General features: G+C 38.8%; 1 protein-coding gene across 24 annotated transcripts in view; it reads right to left on the bottom strand.

The window, feature by feature from the left end:
• Dlg2 (discs large MAGUK scaffold protein 2) overlaps positions 1 to 18,259 on the bottom strand; it is a 1,859,766-nt gene that overhangs the window by 271,971 nt on the left and 1,569,536 nt on the right. For all 24 annotated transcript variants that reach the window (XR_013043174.1, XM_076547134.1, XM_076547135.1 and 21 more), the window contains one exon: positions 12,715 to 12,817. Coding sequence is in view for 22 of the 24 variants with exons in the window: in XM_076547134.1 (XP_076403249.1) it covers positions 12,715 to 12,817 (103 nt within the window). In the remaining 2 variants the exon portion in view is untranslated. The remainder of the gene's footprint in view (positions 1 to 12,714; positions 12,818 to 18,259) is intronic.

Here is an 18,259-nt window from a genome sequence, read left to right as displayed (position 1 = left end):
ATCACTCAAACTCCTGAGTGCTGGGATTACAGGTTAACATCTGTGCAGATGTTCTTAATATGCATCTGGCCCTTGTTAACAGCTTCCTGATGCCACCTAACAGTGCAAGAACGACCGTGCTGTAGCTGGACCGTCCTGCTGCAGTTTTGATTGTTTTTAGGCAAATCATGGTATCATGATGCAATTGCCATCATGAGCTGCAAATTGCCTTACATTTTGCTATAAAGATTTTGTTTGACTATTAAATTTTGCACTGTGCATGAGTTTGGGAATTACTATACAATTCACAGTAATGACAATATACACAAGCATAGAGATTATCATGTTATAACATCTGAGAAACTTTAAAGATCCAGGTAAGGGTCTGTGATACAGTTTAGATTAGAAAAGGTAGCAGGTTTTTTTGTTTGTTTGTTTGTTTTGTTTGTTTGCTTGTTTTGATTTTATTTTCCTGTTTTATCTGCCAGTTTGACTTTTGAAGCTGCAGTCTCCCTGCCCACTTCTGAAGACAAAGGCCCCTAACCTGGGCTTGGAACATTAATTTTCAACTAGGCTCTATTGTAGTCTTAAATACAACACTTTAGTAATATATTCTATGAGCTAAAATTTGGGGTTGGGTTTTTGATAAGTTAGTTTGAATCAAGGGGATTTCTATGATAGCTTCATTCTCATACACACATTTTAATTCCAAGTTGCTCTCTTGTTTGTAAATAAGAATGATGGACATTATCTTGAGTGCATATAAGATGCCCACTTCACTGATGTCATGTGTGACTCTTTGCCATGCCAAGTCAATTCCCAGAAAATATGAATTATCATAATTTCATCATCATAAAATGCATGTTTCAGCTAGGTGTGTGTGGTAGCTCATGCCTTTAATCCCAGCACTTGGGAAACAGAGGTAGGCAGATCTCTGTGAGTTTAAGTCCAGCTTGTTCTACAAAGTGAGTTCCAGTACAGTCAAGGCTGTTACACAGAGAAACCCTGTCTCAAAAAACAAAAACAAAACAAACAAAAAAAGCATGTTTCATTCATATTATTATATTTCCCAATTAAGGATGCATGTTTCAGCTGATCAAAGGAATAGTAAGTAACAGTGTACCTTATTCTACATGAACTTAGATTCAGAATTAATTATGCCAGGACCATTTCCCATTTTTTAAAAATTCCATTTATTTAGACTCATTGATTTCTACAATGTTTCTCTTGATGCCTTATTCTCTTCCTAGCTTTTCAGTCTAATAATTCAGTTTTTAAAATATAGAGTGTCTGATATGAGTCAGATTTCAAGTTTTTGTAAAACAGTTCCATTATAAACTAGACACTGTACCTAGTCATGCTTCATGTTGTCTGGCCAAACAATACTGGCCAAGAAACAGAGGGGAAAAACACCATGTATGGTGGATTCTGACTATGGAAACATTGAAGGAGAACCTGTTTCTCAGTGAATGGGAACATGTCTCATCCTAGCTCACTAAATATCACAGTTGTATTATCCTATAGCCAGAAATAACCAAACATTGACTACCAGCTCTCCTGAGGCAAGTATAGAGCTGGGGAAAAAAATCACAGTGTGGGTAGGGGTGATAACTGTGGGTGGGGGTGGGAGGTGGGGAAAGACAATTTTCAGCCTTTTCCCAGTTCCTGAATCCAAAGAGTGCTGATGCACTGTGGATATTCAATCCTTGACTGTGGGATGAATGACATGTTTGACCAAGCATCATATCAAAGCAATGGGATGACTGGTGTTGAAGAGAAGCGGTGATCCCCCAGGCCAGTGCTCTCAGGATTTGTGTGCAGGAGTTTAGGAGTCAGTGGCCTTGCCTTGGTAGTGAAGTTGGATGTGAGTCTCCATCTATGTCAACTTTTAGAACTTGTTATCATCAAGTTACTATTTCTAAGAGCTTATAAATACCTACACATTTAATCTTCATATCATTTCATAAGGTTAACTCAATTTTTAATTGAGGAGACTGCTACCTAGAGAGGTTAAGTACCTTGTTGAAAGTTTCATAGTTGATAAGTGACAGGTCTAGGATTCGATTCTAGGGAGTCTGGCTCCAAAGTATTCTGTGGCCACTTTATCTACAATGCCTCTTTATTCACTCAACAGTTGCTCTTTATTTTAGCCACTGCCTAGACAGTTCTTTTGAGGTCAAGATGTATTTGGTCTGTCTCTGATGTGAGAAGTGAGAAACTCAGCCCCAGACTGCAGAAACTTAGGCTGGTAGGTGTTGGCAGGTGGAGAAGACATATATCCTAGATGTAAGTGACTTGGATAAAATCCAGGCTTCTGGAAAGAGCCTTAACACTTTGCTCAAAATATGAATTTCATTATACCATTAAAGTGGTATATTCCCTTGCCCTGCAACCCACAGGATATAGAATACTGATGTGAGGAAAAGGGACTGGGGGTTGACTTTCTCTCTCTCTCTCTGTTTCTCTTTCTCTCTTTCATTTTTTCTTTTTTTTCATTTGTTCTTGGTCCTAATATTGGGGGAAAAGGTAGCCAAGTGAATGCTCTGGTGGACCTCTCATAGATGCATGTCAACCTACTTTCAAGTTCTTAGAATGAAAAATTATTATCTGAATGAGATATAGTGTCAAAAGCAAATGCCATATATATGTTTTTCTTTTATAATTTATTTTATGTTCAATGGTGTTTTGCCTGCATGAATGCCTGTGTGAGGGTGTCACAAGCCCTGGAATTGGAGTTACAGACAAGTGTGAGCTTTCAAGCGGGTACTGGGAATTGAACCCAGGTCCTCTGGAAGAGCAGTCAGTGCTCTTAATCACTGAGCCATCTCTCCAACCCTGCTTTATATCTTTTAAATTACTGTTAAACAAGAGTATTAATAAAAGATAGAGGAGGGTCAGATTTGTATCATAAATGCTTCTGACATCTTAGTTTTTGTCTTTCAAAGGAGAAAGATATACCTTTTAAGATTCAATCTATATATCTTTTGTTGATATAATACATTATCTACCCAAATTAGGGCTCTTATGTTGTTGTTTGGTGTCTAGACAAGAAAGTAGCTTATGGAGGGTTGTCTTTGAATATACATTAGAAAAGTGTTTATCTGTACTCTAAAGATTGTATCTGGACTCTTCCCCTTAGCCTTCCACTTTAACAGAGTTTGAGAGTTTGAAGTAAATGTCCTAAACACAAATTAGAGTTCAGCATGTAGAACAATCCATTAGGCAAACACAGAAGACCATGGCCCTTTGTCAGCCTTTGCAAATGGGAGCTGTGTCCTTGTTCTCAGTGCCCAGCAAAGGTTAGAACAGGACAGTGATCCCTGTTCAAATGGCCTGCTCCAACTGGAAGGAGAGTAATCATCTCCTTATCCCACCCATAGAAAGCAAAGGCATTGGAATCACTCCTACACAGACAGTGAAGTGATGGGGCCTGCTTGTCTGGGGGTGTAGATGTGGGTAATGAATGAAAAGCAGGTGTCCATGGACTCTTCAGTGCCTGGCATCATAATGTCTATTTCGTGTCCTTGACTTGGTGCTTTTTGCTCAGATGCTTAGATGCTGACAACCACTATTGTCATATTTCCTTCTTCTAAACAACATGGCTATTAAGATTAAACTTGGGAGACTTCACTTGCTTGTTTCCATAGTGAGTTATGAGTTAAGCCTGTCTGTCCTTGGTATTTCTTTTTGGCTCCACAGCAATGCTGAATTCACTGTGTTCTTTCTTCTTATCAGTTTGGAAAATGAGACTGTGTCTGTCTTTGGGGACAGTTGAGGAAAAACATATGTGCCTTGTAATTGCCAAGAATATCTTTAGTAAACAAACCTCGCATTAATCTTTGAGAGTTCCTGGACTCACTATTAGCCATCTTTTTACACGCTACTATATCTTAGAATTTTTTCTTATATACACGTATTTTTAAAAATCTGGTTCTTTTATCGTCTTTATAATTTCTCAGCATTGTTATATTTTAAGAGTTACTGCAATTATAACTCAACATCCCATAAATAATATTGTGAATTCTGTGTGCTTGCTACAGTTCTACCTCCTAAGGCTATGCCCATCAGTAAGGCAGTGAAACTGTCCCTCATGGAATCTATTTTTTGATTGGTTCAAGGGAGACTATAGGCAGATAAACAACAACAAAAAGAAAAAGAATTTAAAGGTAACTACATCTACTAAATTCTGTGAATGCCTTCAAAAGGGCTATGAAGAAATTAAAACAGATCCTCATTTTACCAAGAGAATTAGCGAACCAACAGCCGAAACTCAGCCCCTCATGTTTTCCATGTACAGTCTTGGGGAAGTCATCTACCCATATTGTGCTTCAGTTTCTTCCTTTCTAAAGTGTGTGTGTGTGGGGGGGGGTTGGGTGCCTGCCTCCACACAGTGTCCTGGACACTGCATAAATGGGCATGGAACTCACCCTGAAATCCCAGAACTCAGGAGGTGGAAGCAAGTGGGTCAAAAGGTCAAGGTCAACCTCTGGTAAAGAGAATCATTTCTTACAAAAGAAAAAAAAGTCAGGGACAGTCATAACTCCCATCTCTTTGCCTAATTAGGGCTTACAGGAATGAGACTATTAGAATATATATAATAATGTATGGCATACATAAGGCACTTGTCAGTTTTAGCCTTACTATTTTAGTGTGTTATTAACCTCTTTTTATAGATAGGAAATCTGAAGGTGACAGAAGCCAAATGACTTTGAAAAGGTTATGCAGCCAGAAGGAAGCAGCATTTCTGTAGATTCTGGCTCTGTTCTAGAATATTCCTTGTGTCTCTTTACAAGTATTTTTTTCTAAAGCACTTATTAAGGAAGCCCATAATATCCATAGTCTCACATTGTTGCTAGAGATAATATATATTTACTGACAATAAACCTTATCCTTAATTTTTTGATATACATATTTTTTTCCTTTTATCTCCCTCTTTGTTTTAGTACTGCCTTGAGATAGACTTTTCATTTCCTCAGCAGCACACTATATGATTTGGCATGATTTTGTTTAAGCAGAATTCACTAATTATCAAGCCAATGTGCAGCATTGGGGAATTGCAAGCCTTTTGCTACCACAGCAGCCTCTGCATCAGGGTAGAGAGTGAGGGGAGAGCATTTCCATTTGTGATGCCCCAGATTTCAGCCATTTAACTGAAATTCAAAATTGCTACTATTTTTCTTTTCATGACCTTTTCAGATGTCTTTTTCCCCCCTCTCTCTCTAATCACAGTTCCATTTAGAAGGAATGACATTCAGAAATCTGTACTTCGGCGATAATCTGAATTCTTTTTATATCCAGCTTTAAAGCCTAATCACTACCCTCTTTCCTTCAATTGCTCAGACACTTGGTGTGTATTTTATTACACAACATCTTGCCAATTTGAAAGTGCTTTCTTGGAGTCAAGGGGAGTTCTGGAGCAGGCTCAGCCGCACAGTGCAGCTTGGCAGAGCGTAAGCCTTGCAGATACAAGTTTGATGAGGCTTTCAAGGGAAGTGCAAAGAAATCCAAGTGCTTCACTTCCATTAGTTGTAAGACCATGGCCTTTTACACCTTTCAAAAACAGAGGGGCTAGGTGGGGACCCAGAGCGAGGGAGTTAAGATCTTCCTGCTGGGAGATGTGGTGTTGCCAATGGGCAGGAGAGCCAGGCAGGCCACTGTGGAAATTTTGCCTTGGGAACCTATTTATCATGTAATTTTGTAAAGATTTTTATTCCCTCACCTGAAAAATAAAGATAAAACCAGGTCTCTAACACATTATGATGATTAAATGGCATAAGGCATATCAAAATTTAGACATACCAGTCACTCCATAATGAGGATAATTATTAGTGCGTGTTCTCTTCCTATTCATTTGGCATTGTTTTTGAATGCTTAAAACTAGTATCTCGGGAGAGTTTGTTTTATTTTGTTCATTTGTTTTTGCTTTTCACTATGTATACAGTATTCTCTCTGCATGCCAGAAGAGGACACCAGATCACATTATAGATAGTTGTGAGCCACCATGTAGTTGCTGGGAATTGAACTTAGGACCTCTAGAAGAGCAGTCAGTACTCTTAATCTCTGAGCCATCTCTTCAGCCCTTGGGAGAATTTCTAGTTGCTGGTTTAAGTATTAGCTATTATTGTATGTGTGCATATTGGGGGAGTGGGGATAGATAGAAAAAATACGGTTCTAGAGAAGCACATTGCTAAACAATACAAATTCTAGTGTCATGTGAAATTTCCTTCCTAATAGTTCATTAAAAATTATAATATACCACTCATTAATAAAGCCAGAGTTAATGTAACATATTTAGCAATGTATTATATTTGACATTTTAGAACATGTAAGGATGAGCTCATTGATGAGGGATGCTTTAGTGGATGGATGGCTAGATGGATGAAGGCTAGTGCATGAGTGAGTTATAATGGAGAAAAAGAAATCATAATATATTTGAGATAGTAAAGTATTAGTATTTACAGTCTGGCATGTATTTTCAAATTAAAAATAGTTGCTTACGTATCTAATAGTAACCATGATATACAAACAATGACAATTAGCAGTTACCAGTTAGACATGATAATAAAACGAGAAAGCCCTGACCCACCTTGAGAACTTTTTGACCCTTTTATGTTCTTAGATTATAAAGATCTTACTGGATTCTGCTTAAGCACAGAGCATTGTCAGCAACTATGGTGAATGCAAAGAAATAAGAAGATCAGGAACTGCTCAGCTGGCCTCTGCTTCAGGAGCTATTACAACTTGAAAACAGAACCTCCTCCTGTTTGGACACTGACTGAACTTGAGTCCTGCAGTGTGTCAAATGAAGAACCAGAAGAGGTCATCTTGAAGAATCCTAATAACTTTGAATTTTGATTTCTTAGTAATTGTAGTTAAACTACACAGATTCCAGTTCATTCATTTATTCTTATGCATTAGAAGATAAAATATTTGTGAGAAAACTTTCACATAATGGAGCTTATGGATCAAGGAACCTTTTTTTTTGAGTCTGAATTTAATCTCTATATAGGTTCTTCTGAAAATATCTCACCTAGCTTATCCATTTAAAAAGTGTGAGAAAAGAGGCTCAAAAGGATGAAATAGCACAAGGTATGTACTAGAAATAAGTATTTCCTTCCCAGGCCAGAGTTTGGCTCATTTTTTTTTTTGGTTTTTTTATTATTATTATTATTATTATTTTACAACACCATTCAGTTCAACATAATAGCCACAGAATCCCCTGTTCTCCCCCTCTCACCCACCCCTCCCCCCAGCCCACCCCCCATTCCCACCTCCTCCAGATCAAGGTCTCCCCCGAGGACCGGGGTTGACCTGGTAGACTCAGTCCAGGCAGGTCCATTCCCCCCTCCCAGACCGAGCCAAGTGTCCCTGCATAAGTCCCAGGATTCAAACAGCCGAGTTTGGCTCATTTTAAACACTTTCTATGATTTGGTGTAATTTCTGTTCCAAGTTCCACTGGACTTTGCCAGTCTTGCCTGGGCATTTAAGATACAATTATTTGCCTTGGTAAAATGTTTTTACATGCCACAGCTGCTCATTCATATGCATAAACCTGCAGATACATTGATTTAAAGAAAGGAATATACTTCACAATGTAAATAAGCTTCTATGGTGTTTGTGATCACATTTTTTCAGAATCTTTGGGTTACAGAACCTATTTTCTTCAGCTATATATTAATTTCAAGTTTCTATTCAGTGGGTAGTCCCTGTAAGATCAGAGTTTTATTTTTTGATAAAAAGTGCATTCTATTCCCTTGGAATTTGCCTTATGACTTAGGAGGTATGAACAAGATTATTTAAATGAGTTTCTGATTTAAAAAAAAATAACAAATCAGTCTAAGAAGCTTTATGGTGATGCCTTAAGGGCTTTGACTTTGTCTATAGAGGCATCTGCCAGGCAGGGATTCATTCTTTCTTCATCTTCCCTTCCTGTTTCATTTCTTACCTTCAGTAGAGGCCACACTATGGACAGTGACACCTATCAGGTTCAGTGACTCACTCCCTAAGGAGTACTAGCAAAAACACGAACTTTCTTGATAATTCGTATTTAGAGGGAAGTCACACGCAAAGTAGAATGACACACGAGCTGCTGAAATCCCCTGCAATTGTATCCATCCCTAGCAAAACTAGTGGGGTAGGACCAAACACTGAATGACACACTCCAGAAATAAAACCTGTTGAGACAGCTTTCTGTGACCTCCCAGTGCTTCATATAGAGGAAGTTGAACACAGTACTATCAAATGACAATGTTTGCATGGACCCACAGACACCAGAGTCACTTCTCAAACTTTAATATGAGCACAAGTCAGCTGGGCATCTCGGTAGATTGCAGATTCTGGCTTGTTAAGGTTGGGTTAACACTTCTCTGTGTTGCTGGCCCATGTACCACATCTAGTAGAGGGATACTCCAATAAATCATTTCTTGATCCAGTTGTCTCTGGGAGTTACTCATTTCTTTTAGATACTTGCTTAAATATCTCACCAACACAACTTTCCGTAATCACCAAATGGCTCCCTATCACTTCCATCTTTACTTCATATTTCTTTATGCTGTGTATCACCTTGTGATGCATAAGGAAGACTTCTTTGGTTCACTGCTTTGTCATTTCCCTGGAATGCGGAAGCATAGGAAGAATCCAGAAAAAGAAAAGACTATTGAAGGACTGAATCTATACGTGAAACCATGGCCAGGCTGTCTCAATTGCATGCAACAAACTAGACTTATCAGTGTTTGTTTTTTTTCGGGGGGGGGGGGTCAAGACAGGGTTTTTCCATGTATCCCTGGCTGTCCTGGAACCCTGTAGATCAGGCTGGCCTTGAACTCAGAGATCTACCTGCCTTTGCCTCCCTAGAGTGCTGGGATTAAAGGCATGCACCACCATCACACTGCTGAGTCTGGGTTTTTAATTTCAGGAATTTAAGAACCCCATTGAAGAAAAAAGGGTGAAAGAAATCAGGCCCGTCCACTGTCTACATAAGCAGACAGCACTACTTTGAACCTCACACTGAATGAGACTGATGGTGGACAGGGTGATGTAGATAAAATGGACCACACTCATTTTAAGCAGAACTATGTATAAACACAATTTCACTGTGTAGCACAAAACTCACCAAAGAAGACATTTATTGTTATACTATAGTAACTATAATTACTTGAAAATCTGTGCTAAGAATTGTAGAAACTTAACAGTTGGTATTTTGCAACATACATTCCTTCAGCAATTTTTTCTATCTTTGAAACAAAGGTGAAAAGCCCAAGTAAATAAAAATGAAGATTCCCTCTGATCACCAATATATTTGAGTGGAAACACAAATATCAAGGTTCATAAATCTCTCATGCACTAGTTTAGCAAGCCTTGAAGAAATATCTATTGTAGCACCATGGAGACTTATCAGTGAGCAGAACACAGTTAGTGTTTGCTTACATGGAACCAATAATCTTGAAGCTCAGCAAGATATTCTTTTCTTCTCCTCTCTAAAATACAATTCTCACCCATTTTTCAAGGTGTAGTTCCATTCTGACATTTCTACAACATGCTATTTCCATGTTGTTACAGACCCTGCAGTCTTATCCTTTCTGTAGCATTTCATAACTCTTAGAGATAGGACTATTACCATAAATGTTGCTCATATTCATTGGGAACTGGTTTCCACCATATATAATAAAGTTATTTCTATTCAGAAGGTGAAAAATTATTTGGAAGTGAACAGTATGCAATGTACTTGAGGTAGAAGACAAAATTTCTTCAGTGGCATTCAGTGGCTTCCCCATTAAGTAACTTGAAAGTGACTGAAAATGTATTTACTAGAAGCCTAGGTTTTTAATTATTGTCTCTCTCTTTCTATGTGTGTGTGTGTGTGTGTGTGTGTGTGTGTGTGTGTGTGTGTGTGTGTGTGTGTATGTGTGTGTGTATGTGTGTGTGTGTGTTTGTGTGTGATACATGTGTGTATGTATGGATGTGAGTGCAGGTATATACATGCCTTTGAGTGTAGTAGAGGTCAGAGGATAACCTCAGATGTCAGACCCAAGTTCTACTTCGAGACAAGATCTCTTGTTTGTAAGTGTATATATCAGGCTTGCCTGTGAGCCATCTCCTTGTAGGTGTACTAGAATTACAGATGTACACTAACAGGCCTGGGTCTACATAGCTTCTAGGGATTTAAGTTCAAGTCCTCACGCCTGGGAGGCAAGCTCTTTATCTAATGATCTATCTCTTCAGCCTAGAAGTCTAGTTCTTGACCACTCCCAAAGAAATGTAATAAACCAGGCTGTGGCGGTGAATGCCTTCAATCTTAGCAAGCGGATCTCTGTGAGTTCAAGGCCAACCTGGTCTACAGAAAGAGTTCCAGGACAGTCAGGGCTACACAAAGAAACCCTGTTTTGAAAAACCAAAACCGAGGAAAGAAAAAGAAATGTAATAAAATTATAGCATTATCAGAGAGATTACAATACTAATAAATGAAAGAGGCCTGATAACAATTCTCTAATGAGTCAGGTGGTAGTGATACATGCCTTTAATCCCAGCACTCAGGAGGCAGAAGCAGAGGCAGATGGATCTCTGAGTTTGAGGCCAGCCTGGTCTATAGAGCAAGTTTCAGAACAGGCTCTAAAGCTACACAGAGAAACCCTGTCTCCATAAACCAAAACAAAAAACAAAAAATCAGAACAAAAAAAAAAAAAAAAAAAAGAAAAGAAAAGAAAAGAAGGAAAGAAGAAAGGAAAATGAATTCTCTAATTAAATTTCATAGCATTCATAGCATACTCTTCAATTCACTTGTTAATTTAAAAGTAAATTGTCAGTTATTTCCCTAAGCTGTTTTGCAATTTAAATGTCCTTAAACAACCAAAACAAAAATCCAATCAATCTTTCATTCCAAACAATAGTTCACTTAAGGCTTGGCTACCCAAAAAGTTTGCAAAGGGAGAATAAAACTGATTGCTTCCTGTGGCTACCACCTCATTTCCAACTGTGGCACATTAGGCCCTATTAAAACAGGGACCTCATCCTGTGAATCCATTCTATATGTTGGCATTGTGAAAGACACGTGTTGTTATTTGCATGTTTCGTTATGACCATCAATCGATGTCATTTGTGAGACATGCTTTTCATGGGCATCTTGATGAAGTGGAGTCTATTATCCCTCTAGAGTACAGCATTTAATGGAAAGCTGGGGCAAGCTCCAGTGGACGCATGGAGATTCATACTGCTGGAACTACAAGGGGATTGCTTTAGTGTAACCTTTGGAGAGAGGAATCATCCAGCTCAAGGTGGTTTAAACACTTGCTCAATGAGGAAGCCTTCTGGGAGTATAATCAGGGTTCCAATCATCTTATTAGTCTGTAGAATTATCTGAGGTGACATTTTCAGAAACAGAAAAATAGCCAGGGACTTTAATCCCTGTATTGAGGGATGGTGAAGGGCTTAGGGTTCAAGAACAAAAGGAAGCCCCTTTGAAAACATGGAAGATAGTATGAAGTAGTTCTCACTGTGAATGATTCTGAAGAATTTGCTAAGTTATTCTAACTTATTTTTTTTTCATTTTCTGTTTTATAATAATTACTTTCAGAAAGAGTCCTATTGGGGGGAAAATGCACCAATATTTAAGAAGTACAAAGACTTTCTAGCAGGATCTAGGAAGTATGTGCTCATTATGCAGCTAATCTCTGATCACTGTGCATTCTCTCTTTACCAGTTCTCTGGTCACAGGACACAGGCGGACAGGACAATGTATTAATTAAAATGTTCTGTTTAGCTTGCTTGCAAATTCCAATTCTAAAGGCAGGCACAAAAGAAAACCAAAATGCCAATATACACAAGAAAGAAAGTATTTTTATTTATTCTTTTGTAGAATGTGCTGTCTACCTATAATTATTAAACCTAGGCTGCCACAGACAAGACCCAAACTTCAACCTCCCATAGGACACACAGGGAAATGTAGTTAATGGGGAATCATCTGAAAAGGACAAAGGAGTCCTTTCATAACTTGTAATCACAACCTCAACTGTTGAATACTTTCCAATTTTAGCCAAGTAACCTGCTTTTTGTGAAGATGGAAGCCATATTCCTCTTTTTATGGCACAAGATGTAACTGTGCAGTGTTGTACTTATGTTTCATCAGCAAAGGCCATTACTCACCCCCACACTCACCCCCACACACTCACACTCTTCACATTCCAGTTGTATCACTGAAAATCATCCTAACCAGAGAAACAGATATTTAAATAAAGAGTTAATCCCTTTTGGGATATGTCATCAATGTTCAGTTGGCCAATCCAACTTGTAACAGCAGCATCTCTTCAATACCTGCATTCTTTCTAGTTATTGATTCCAGAGAACTGTATAGCTGAGAAGTGGGTGGAACATCTAAAGATATATTAGCATTAATGAGAATTAAGGTGTTGCCTTGTGCCAAAACCATAGTCCACTTAACACTTTGTAAAGAAGAATTTGCTTTTCCAGTAGCCATTGGTGACTAGATAAGAATCTAAATGAAACCCCGCACTGGTTTTGGAGAATTTGAGTTCATCTGCTCGTATGAGCTTTTCTAACTGCCCAATGTTCTCCTGGAAGATTAAGGGTAACAATTTGGTGAGTTTAGGGGACATTAACCAAGCTTCCATCCTAGTAGTTTAATAAAAACATTACCGGTTTTGGTCAACATTAGTGCTGACAGTCAGTAACAAAGCCACAAAGAGCCATTGTGGGGCATTCAAAGCAGGAGTTGGGACTGACCTTCAGGTTGATATTGTGCTATGATTGTCACCGTCTGCCCAGCCCCCTTCAGTGCTGCAGCTGCCTGTTCATGAGAGGCTCCACGGAGATCGATGCCATTCACCTAGAAGACAGACCAGAGTTTTAGGCACAATATCTGCATTCTAATAGATAGATTATGGATAGAAGAAAAAAGTTTTCCAAAATCAATAAGCTATCTAAAATTATGCCATGTTCCTCAAAGAAATCCTTCATTTCTTACTCAGGTGCTTCTTAGTTTGGCAAGTTTCAGAGTCGTGATTACTTTTAGAGAGCAGAGACATGAAATTTCATCTTGTATTTGCGGCGTAGCCTGGTTAGGTTGGAAATATTTTGTCTATCCTGTCCACAAGGGTTTTAGTGTGTGCATTTCTATTTTCCCATGGGTTTCCCATATTTCTGGGACAGATTGGCTTTAAAATTAGTGGGGGAAAATGATAATGAAGAGAGACACATGTAATGCCCACAGACAAGTATGTGCCGACAGATTCATGTATTCAGACGACGTTCTGGGGAGACTGTATGGAATGGGGCTGGCTAGCTGCCAGATCACTCTCTTTGGGTAAGTGCCTAGTCCTGTCATATGGAGCTTGGTGAGACAGCCCTGAGCCCTGTTCCAAAATAAACTTGACTGCCCCATTTCTCATGCACAATTCCATAATGAATTCTGACAAAATGAAATAAAGAGTGCCTGGAGTTTATTTTGCTGTCGCTAACTCCCATTTTGGAGCCCATACTGGAGGAGAAGCAGGGCATCTATAAAACAAGCCCTGAACTCTGCCAGGAAGAATAAAATCATCAGCAAGTCAAATTCAATGAGAAGCAAAAGCTCAAATCTTTCTCCAGTCAATAGAGTCAATAAGTCATCAGGATATAATGGCCGAGGATTCTGTGTCCTTCTGAGAAGAGGAACAGTGGGTGGGACTAGAAGGAGAACCAGGAGCTTTCCTGATGGAAGTAAACACACACTGTCTGGTTTTCTAACCAACACAGATGGCATCCTCACTATGTTTCCTTTTGCACACAGAGCAGGATGCTACATCCAAGAGATGAATTCAAAGTTGATCAGCTCATCTAAATGTTCAATACATTCTCTTGTTTTGGCTTTGGGCAGTCTTCTACAACAGATTCTGAGCAGTTAAATGAAGGCATGGTTACCACTTTGTTTCCCTAGCTGGCTTGGCTCACCCTAATCTTCAACTTTCCATCCTTGTTCCCTTCATAGTAACTCTGTTAAAGCTTCCCATTGACTTCTACAGTTTTTTTTTTTTCCTTTCCTCTAGCTTTCTATCCTGGTGAACTCTTTCCTGCAAACATTGGCTATGTGTTAGCTTTGAGAAGTTCACCATGCTAGGCCTGGCACGCTGTGCCAACCATTAGATGAGTGACAGTCATATTATAGCCCTGAACCTGTTTTCTTTCACTTCACAAGGAAGACATGGTTAGGCTATTAGGGTCTAAAGCCTATGGTGGTAGACTCACATGCTTGCATACTGGGTCCCAGGCTGGTGGCAGTGCTGGGGAGATCATGGAATTTTAGGAGGTACAGCCTTGCTGGAAGAAGTACATCACTAGAGACATCCATCATTGCAGACAGGCTTGGAGGCTTTACAGCCACACCCTACCACCTCCTGCTCTCGGCTTCCTCTGTATCATTGAGATGTGATCCCTCAGCTTCCTGCTCCAGGCATCAGTCATACCTCCCCTGCCATTATGGACCTTGCCTCTGGAGTCATAAGCTAAAATAAACCTTTTCCCCCTATAAGTCACTTCAGGTTGTAGTATTTATCACAGGAAGAGGAAAGTAAGTAACAGCCCCCCCCCCCGTCCCCAAACTGAGAAATTACAAAGCTACTCAAGAGTAAAGAATAGTCATTTTTAAGACTGCTCAGGATGATGTTGATAAGCCAGAAGGATTCTGGTGGCCAGAAGGGTCAGCAAAGACAGATACAGATTTATGTAGACTTTTGCCCACAGCAAGCTCATCTGCAAAAAACATCAGGTGACAAATAATTTTAAATAGTTTCTTCTCTTGTAAAACAATTAACTATTGTTAGAAATGGGCATTACCAATGTAAAATTTCCAAAAACTACAGAAGGGAAAATGTAAGTGAACTTTCACCATTTTGATGTCCATAGATGGTCTCCTCTGTGTCTGTTGCTCTGAAATTCACCCATGTGAAACATGTGTCTGTGTCTGAATTTCTGTTGTTCTCACTACATAAATACTTTATTACTTCCTTTTAACTAAAGAATTAGGTATCATGTATAAATATACAACTTGTTACTGTTATCAATTAATAATATATCTTGGGCATCTTTCATACAAGCACATGTCAGTTGAGTTTTGACTGGAAGCCTACATTCCTTGTTGTGATCGCTCTAGACTTTCTCAGTGAGACTCTTGCTGATGTGGTTAAAATCAGTTCCATTTTCTTTGTAATACATTTGTGAGTGTCTTCGTGAAGAATAAATTCCCTGAATATGGTATTGGTGAGACAAAGGGTATATGACTTTTAAAAATTTGTTATTGTGAAATTAAACATTACTATTTATAATTTAAATGATTAAAAAGAGAAACATAAAGGCAAAATCTCATTTATCAATAGCATGTTGATATAAAAATGGAAGTAATGTAGATATATAACATTCATGTATAAAAATTAAATCAGTATAAAAAAGCACAAAATAAATGTTTTCCTATTGTTATCTCAAGAAGGAACAATCTTGGAGCTGGAAAGATGTCTCAGTGGTTAAGATTTGCTCTTAAAGAGGACCCAATTTGGTTCCCAGAATCAGATGGTAGACAATCACCTATAACTCCAGCTCCAAGGGAGCCAATGCGCGCGCGCGCGCACACACACACACACACACACACACACACACACACACACACAAATATAAATAAAAATAAAACTTAAAAATGTAATAATCTCCGTGACTTCCTGTGTATACTACTCATTACATTGTCATGAATATAAATCAGCTTATGAAATATAGGATTAAGTATTTAGTATAAGTGAGGGCATGTTGCGTACATTGTTTCATATCTTGATTTTACTCAGCAAGTTTTTCTGAGTTGTTTTGAGAAAGGGTCTTTCTGCATAGTTCCTGGAACTCACTACATAGACCAGACTGGCCTCAAACTCACAGAAATCCTCCTGCTTTCTGTCAAGTGCTGGGATTAAATGCATGTGCAACCATAGCCAACTCTGGGAAGTGGAAGGCTGAGTCAGAGAGACACTGCCAGCCGCCTCCATGACAAGCGAGATGTAAGGTACTGGTAAGCCATGAGCCATGTGGCAACTTATAGACTAATAGAAATGTTGATTTAAGATATAAGAACTATTAGCAAGAAGCCTGCCATGGCCATACAGTTTATAAGTAATATAAGTCTCTGTGTGTTTACTTGGTTGGGTCTGAGCAGCTGTGGGACGGACGGGTGAGAGAGATTTGTCCTGACCCTGGGCCAGGCAGGACCAGGAAAACTCCAGCTACAGTGAACCTCAGGGAGTTTTCTTAGTTACATATTACACGTCCACATTGATCTCATTCATCTTACTGCTGTGTATGGTTCTAGTATTCAGCACATAGCGTTTTGTGTCACTACTTCACAGTTAATGCACACTGGTCCTTTAACACTTTGCTATGTAAACAATTCTGTAATAAATACCAACTAATGGAAAGTTGAGCAAAGGTAATTCTGATAGTCATTGACAAATTACCTTTAAAAATGGAGCATTAATTTATATCACTACAAATAACACAATTTTGTATTTTCATTACTAATTAATTGCACATGCCTCACCATTTGACTTTTTCCATTTTGGTAAGTGAACAATTGTATTTTTAGTTAGACTTCTTCAGTTATGAAGGTAAGCATCTTTTATGTTAATTGGCTATTTTTAAACTTATTTTTACATAAAATAACTGTTCTATTACATTTGCTGACTTTTGTTTAGGTAGTTCTTTTTAAAGTTTTATCTGCGTGTTTCAAAACACATTTTACACTTTTGAACATATTTTACATTCTTGTGCTGTCCCCTGTCATAGAGAATTGAAAAATGTTTTGTATAATCACAGTTGTCTTTCTTCTTCAGAAAGCTTTAGCCTTTTCTGCTGCATTTTACTATCTCTAATTCATCTAGTAAGTTTCCATGCTTTTCTATAGTGTGATCATAGCTTTAATTTGGCTATTTGTTCTTTAATCAGCTTGAATAAATTGTGGCATCTGGTATGGAATCAAGTGAGTGGTCACTGTTCCATAAACTTGTAAGAATCTGAGTCCCCGGTCTTCAAATCGATGGCATATAGTGGGCTAAGAGGTGCGTGAAGAGGTGAGCACTACATTCTCATGACATTATCCCAGGCAAATGATCATCTAATTGCTGTAGGACATTAGCTTATCATTCCGGGAGGACTTCAAGATACTCAAGGAAATCCATCCCAATTTGGGCCAATTCCTGTGATAAAACAGCATGCTATGGTTGAGTCTTCCTGGTATTTTCCACTTCTTGACTCCAGTTCAGCCTTGTGAAGGCTCAGAGAACAATATCACTTCCTCCACATGATTTTTCAAGTATTACAGTTCTCTAGACTCTTTTCCAAGTTAAATGACCCCAGTTCCTCCTCCATGTCTATAGGTTAGTCTTGCCATCTGCCCACTGCTTCTGCTTGTATACTTCCAGTAACAGGAAACTCTCTCTCCAATCTGCCCTTCCTATTTTTGGATAACCTTATGGATCATAGCTTTAGCATCCTTGATGCCATTTAATTCCTCATCAGAGACTCAGCTACGTGGTTTGAGTCAAGGAGTCCAACAAGGACAGTTACTCTGGTTCTTACCCTCCTGTATGTGTCTCATGAGATACCCATAATAAAAACTGGATACAGATGACTCTTTAAAAACATCCAGTATAGTTATTCTCCTTTCTAGTTTAAGAGAAGACTAACAGCTATTGTCAAACAATTTTCTGTTTAGTGAAGAACACTGACAGGTAAATGTCCATTGTAAATGCTAGGAGAAGACAAGGTCATAATGTTCTGAGACACAGAAGATATGAGGAATGATGTAGTAGTTTTCTAGAGGAAGTACCACTGAGAAAATATCTGAATGAGTTATCCAAATGAGGATGGTTGGATGGCAGTTTCCCCAAGAAGGATGCAAAAAATGCAGAAAGAGGAACAGGCAGAGAAGGAGAAAAAGTGGTCAGCAGACAGGAGACATGGATAAACGTGTGTAGTAAAGAGGGCCAAGTCACAGGAAGTAGCTGTTACTGAGGGACCTATGGGAGGGATGAGCAGGGGAAGAGGTGAGCGATGGGGTAAGAAAAATGAAGGTGGTGAGGGTGCTAGGGATGATGAGGATGGTGGGTAACAAATACACAGTCCTATGTACCAAGGTTTGTTCTAAGTACTTTATACAGAAAACTCCCCTAACCTTTACGACAACTCTATAAAGCAAGAAAAAACAAAACGAAACAAAAAATAAACAAAACAACCTTCTCAATTTCACAGAGTTGACCAG

Source organism: Peromyscus maniculatus, chromosome 1, assembly GCF_049852395.1.
Source record: "Peromyscus maniculatus bairdii isolate BWxNUB_F1_BW_parent chromosome 1, HU_Pman_BW_mat_3.1, whole genome shotgun sequence".
In the NCBI taxonomy this organism is placed as follows: domain Eukaryota; kingdom Metazoa; phylum Chordata; class Mammalia; order Rodentia; family Cricetidae; genus Peromyscus; species Peromyscus maniculatus.
This window is presented reverse-complemented; position numbering and strand designations above follow the sequence as displayed.